At 35.0% G+C, this 6,000-nt stretch overlaps 1 protein-coding gene across 1 annotated transcript in view; it reads left to right on the forward strand.

The window, feature by feature from the left end:
* SEC23A (SEC23 homolog A, COPII coat complex component) overlaps positions 1-5,463 on the forward strand; it is a 50,391-nt gene extending 44,928 nt beyond the window's left edge. The window contains exon 20 of the mRNA XM_081049769.1: positions 2,825-5,463. Within this exon, the coding sequence (XP_080905895.1) occupies positions 2,825-2,914 (90 nt within the window). The 3' untranslated portion in view covers positions 2,915-5,463. The remainder of the gene's footprint in view (positions 1-2,824) is intronic.
* Positions 5,464-6,000: the final 537 nt, after the last annotated feature.

The raw sequence follows: 6,000 nt of genomic DNA on the forward strand, positions 1-6,000 counted from the left end.
TTTGAATCGAGGCCTGTCTGACTCCGGAATCTGAGTCTTAAATCATTGAGCTAAATTGATGATTGCAATGTAGGGAGTTAACTTGCTAGCCAAGCATTTCACTAAAATTTATGGATTCTAATAACCTTAGTTTTGTTTTTGTCCGAAATCAAGTAGCCGGGGTTAAGGTTTGTCTGTGGATGGCCTGAAGAGGGCAGCACGGCGACACTGCTCATGATGTGGTGCTGGAGGCCTCTGCTGCTGCCATGGCTCCTGTACTAGACCACATAGAGCTTGGGCCTGTCTGCCCAACCTTACATAGACCGTGTTTCCCCGAAAATAAGACCTACTCCGAAAATAAGCCCCGGTTAAGGTCTCAGCCAGACAGACGCATTTAGTACGTTATGACGATGTTCCAGGAGAAGATGACATGACTGTATTTGAATTAATGTAGATTGTTGTACATGAAAAAAATAAGACATCCCCTGAAAATAAGCCCGAATGGAGCAAAAATTAATATAAGACCCAGTGTTATTTTTGGGGAAACATGGCATTTCAAAGAGAAAAAGAGTGCATTTGAAAGATTGAAAAAAAAAAAGATTGAGATCAACTCAATGCAAATTTTTGATAAGATTCAATTGAGCATTAGTATTTATAATTTCAAATAAAATCTTCTACTACATAAATTAGAAAATCCATATGTGAATTTTTTGGCTTGACTAGAAAAGTAGATCTGGGGTTGACTGAATTGAGGTGGAAAATATGTACAAATGAAAAATAATCAGGTATAATTATAAGAAGAAAAAAGTAAGAGCTACCAGGTTATTATTAGGTTGTCACATTCTTGAGACCTTTGCTTCTCTGTGTTAACTATAAATGTAGACTAAGGAAATGTATTTTAGTGTTATAAAATAATAGAGTTTTCAAAAGAGGTAATAGCAACAGCTAAAACATGTTGTATGGCTACTCTGTGCCAGGTATTGTTCTATTTGCTTTACACAATTTAACTCAATCATTCCAACCACCATGTGAAATAGGTTCTGTTATTGTCTTTATTTTACAGACGAGGCAGCTGAGACTGAGAGGTTAAGTAGCTTCCTCAAAGTCACACAGGCAGTAAGTGGCAGAGCCCGGATTTGAGCCCAGGCAGTCTGGCTCCAAACTCAAAGAAGCTCTCTATCCTAGTGCTGTTGCCTCCCTTCATTAGTAAGGTTTACAAGGTCTTATGAATTAACATATAAAAACACACAATAAAACTGAATTTCCTTTTTTCAGGAGCGGTGTGGCATGTCTGGCTATGCCATTCTAGAACCACAGGAGCTAATAAATTCTCATCTCACATTTGCCACTAACTTGCTGATCTCTCTGAAAATTACTTAATTTCTGTTTTAGACTTTACATACTTGTCAATTAATAATAAATAACTTGAATATCAGGTGAACAATCTGAAAATCCTGATATAAAATATTTTTCTTGCTATAATAAAATTTCATTATTAATGGGTTGGATTACCAGGGTCCTTCTATCAACACTGTTTTCATTAAAATAGAAGTTAGGAATTTTCTGTAACTCTTGTTAATTCTATAGAACCTGCAGAGATCAATTAAAATGACTTGATAACTTATAAGCATAGTTTATTTAAAAAATGATGTGTTTGCTTCCTTCCTGCTGGCATTTCTGTTAAAAATGTACAGTTGGAGTTTTAGTAAACGGCGCAAGAAGGAGACTTATCCTTAGTACTGATGAAAGCACCAATACATTCAAGAAAATGAACGCTGCTTTAAAGAGTAGGTTGAATATGGACCTACTCTTAACACCAATAGGTAAATTGCAATACAGATATGGTGCTGACCACTTGGAGTTAGTTCAGACCTCACAAGTTAAAGGACACGGTCCACAACATAAGGGCCTGCACTTTATTTTTTTATTTTTTATTTTTTTTATTAGTTTCAGGTGTACAAGACAAGGTAATACTTAGACGCCCACCATCTACATCCCTCACACTGTGAACCCCCCTCCCCCCACCCACCATCCCTCCGACCTCACACCCAGCCATCACATCACACACATAAAATTATAGTTGGCATTCATTAATGTTTAGCCTCTGGCGCACAATGCCACAATCAGGCAGGGCCTGCACTTTAGATGTCCACTGCAGGTAGGATCCCAGGTACCTACACTTCAGCCAACTGGCTACAAATCCATGGGTGGGTATGAGGTTCACATGCCCTTCTCAGGTTCCGTAATTCTCTAGAACAACTCATAGAACCTAGGAAACACCTTATTTATGATCACAGTTTTATTATAAAGGTTACAAATTTAGGACCAGCTAAAGGAAGAGACAGAGTGAGGTCTGAGAGGTACACAGCTTCTGTGCCCTTTCCCCATGGAATCAGGGTGTGTCACCTTCTTGACACATTGATGTACCGGGGGTGCCAAACAAATGTATACACATGACTTGTATTCATCTTTTGTTATCGGTATATATTGCGTATTACGATTTTGGCACCTTCTGTATTTGTCAACCGGGAAACTCCACTGAACTTCGGTATCCAGAGATTTTTTTGGGTAGTGCCTTTCTGTAGGCATGATTGATTGAATCCTTTGTGCTGTTTGAACTCTATCTCCAGCTCCTCCTTTCCTGTCCCTGCAGGTTAGGCTGTCTTAAAACACCAACCCTCATCACATGTTTGATGTTTCTGGTGACTGGCCTCCATCCATCCTGAGTCATCTCATCTCATAGCATAAACTTTCCTTGGTTGTTAAACATTTGCTTATACATTGCTGATAGATTTGAAGGTATCACACTATGTTTTAATCATAGCAAATATCTTTGTTTTTCTAGGAGTCTGGAGCACCTATTCTCACTGATGATGTTAGTTTACAAGTGTTTATGGATCATTTGAAGAAACTTGCTGTGTCCAGTGCAGCTTGAAGTGCTAAACATGTTAAGGGCATTGAAGAAGATGAAATAGTATTTCAGTTTCCATTTTTTCCCTTTTTCAGTTCATCTGTGGAAACCAACAGAGATATCTCTCTAGACTCTCTTTGTACTAGTGTGGTTTGAAACAACATATGGAAAAATGTTCACGTTTGTAGATTAAGATGCGATGCAAGAGCATTAAGAACAAAATTGTTTTGCTAGCCACAGTATTTATTATAACTGGTTTTGAGGTCTTTATAACTTAATTATGTTAAAAGAGTAAAAATAGAGTGCCATATACTACAGGGATATAACCATTTGTATATTGCAGACAAATCCAAGTGGCACTGAATGTCCATGCTGACTTTCGAAAATTTGTTTCTTAATTTCAGTTAGAAAGTAAACAAAATCATCAATAGTAATGATAACTGTGAACATTTTGCCTGTTCATTGAATATTTTTCTGTGATTTTCAGCACTTATATTTACACTTTTTCTGTACTTATTCTGTTAAGGCAGATTTATTTTTATGATGATTTGTTTAGGAATTATTTGACTTTATATATGGTAATTTTCATGAGGTAATTTAATGTTTTTGGTCACTTGGAAAAACAGCTTAGAGATAAGTTTTTTTTTTTTGTGACAATCCCACAACTGACAATAAATGTGAAATTCCCAAAGTACCCAACTTATGTGATTAAGCGTGATAATTTTTTAAAAAGGCAGATAGAAAACAAACCACTTTGTGAGAATGCATTTTAAAAAGCCTTGGCAGTAAAAAATGACTATTGTAACTAGTAAACCAAATTTGGTTTTCACAGCATGGTTTTGCTTTTCCCCTTGTTTTTCCGAGATACATTTTACACTATATACTTCAGTATTTTAACACTATTTTGGGAGTTTACACATTACTTTTTGTTTCTGCTTCCATTTTGTGAAATTTATTAAGTTGTGGTTCTTATTGAAACAGTATTATATAATGTGTTGTTGAATTATATCATGTGGTGATGCTGAATTCTGTTTTGATTTATTCATTAATATCATTCACTTTCACCTTTTAAAGTTTACTTCTAGCAAATGTTTACATTGCTAAAGCCAGATATATTTAACAATAAAATTTACATCAAATAAAAGGTGGTGCTATGATGTAAGCTTAGGACAGTTTTGATGATTGTACTTGCACGAACACAATCATTGATGGTAAAACAGACAGAAACTTAAAAAATTGTTTATATGTTATACTCAATTAGATTAAATAAATTGCTCTGTTCCATTTTATTTGAATTTAATTGTGCTAGGCATAAGTACCAATAAACTATACTTTTTCTCTGTTTTCCTCCTTGTTTTGATATCTAGCAAAGTCTGAGAAGTCTAATGTAAAATTAAAGCATGTAAATCTACTATTAGTGGATTAAAAAGTCATTTGTTAAAATAACAGCTTTATTGAGATATGATTCACATACTATACTACTATACTACTTACCCATTTAAAGTATACATTTCATTGGGTTTTAGAATATTCACCACAATTTTAGAACATTTTTTATCACCCAATCCCTTGCCCCCAAAATAGTTACTAATTTTTGCCATAAGGAATTGTGTTTTGTAGTTAACATGTTTTGATGATGCTACATGTTTACTTTGCCTGGCTCCTTAAGTCCTTTAAAAATTCATTATTTCTTCTCTTGAGTGAACTTGGTACTTATCCCTAAACCGTCCTCTACTTCTAAATTAATTACAGCTGAAGATGCTAAAGTATCTCGATTTAAACAATAAGGATGAACGATATCATCATGCCCTTTTAGCTTACCATTGGAAAGAGCACCTGGATCATTTGTGTATATCATTTAGCTATTATTAAATTGCTAGGTATTTAAATAGACTGTTGAAGGAAAAAATGTTTGACCCTTTTAATGCTGAGTAGATAAAGGATATTAGCTAAATCACTAGCAGCACTGAGAAACTTTGGTATGTCCACAACTATTTTGGAATTCATTTTTGAACCTATCACGTTTAGTGACCTTATCTCTTAAAATGGCCTTAGGCCTCATCTATGCACTCTTACATTTTGGTGTAACAGGGTAAATTTGTTTTTATTGACTGGTTCCAAAAGCGAGCTGACAATTTCTCTATCCAGTTCCCCACCAGATAAACTTCCATCTCATATTCCCTGTCTCAGGGACTGCATGTAATGAATATGTAGTGTCCAGTGTAGACCAGAAACCAAGGAATTATTTTCACCGTTTACCCTTCTTAACATTTTTATCAATTCTACCTCTCCAATATCTCCCTAATCTATTTATTCTCTATCTTCCTGTTATTCTATGTTTATCGTACCTAAGCTGGTTTGATGAAACAGCCTCCTAAATCAGTCTGCTGCTTTTCTCCATCCCTCTCTTCAATTCACTGAAATACAGATCTGATCATGTTACTCCTGTTGCCCTCATAATAAATTTCAAACACTTTGGCCTGGTGACATTGTATACTACATATCAAATTGAATCCCAGCTCTCCCCTAGAAAAATAGAACAAAGGACACAGTCAAAAAGATAGCAGTGGACAGGGGTCTCTAGTTCTACCTACACATTAATCCTAAATGTGGTCTTCGGGATCCTTATAATGCAAAAGTAGATGCATTCTTTATTGGCTATTACAAATTTAGTGCTGTGGCTTATTGCACTTGGTTTTATTTTAAATGAACATATTTTTTCAGTTGCTTTTCAAACAACATTGACAGATTAGGATTATTTACTTCCTAATGCCCATCATTACATTTTTTATTTTCATTTTCCAGGTCTCCAATATACGTGTATACATTTTGTACTCGTAGGTGCTTACTTTGTATTTATCTTGAGCATTTTGTCAAGTTCTACAGATGTTTCTATTTCTCCTGTTTGCTTCTTAATAGTTTACCTTATGAAATTAAAACATTCTTATGTTTATTCTTCCTCTGTTTAGTCTATTGAAACAAAAGGTGGTCTAGGTCTAATGTATTATCTGGTGAATACAATAATAGGTATGAAATACCAGGTATGAAATAGTGAAGTTACATTACTAAATCAGATTGTTTTTTTCTTCCCCTTCTGCGGATTACACTGA

The sequence above is a fragment of the Rhinolophus hipposideros genome (assembly GCF_964194185.1).
Source record: "Rhinolophus hipposideros genome assembly, chromosome: 5".
Classification (NCBI taxonomy): domain Eukaryota; kingdom Metazoa; phylum Chordata; class Mammalia; order Chiroptera; family Rhinolophidae; genus Rhinolophus; species Rhinolophus hipposideros.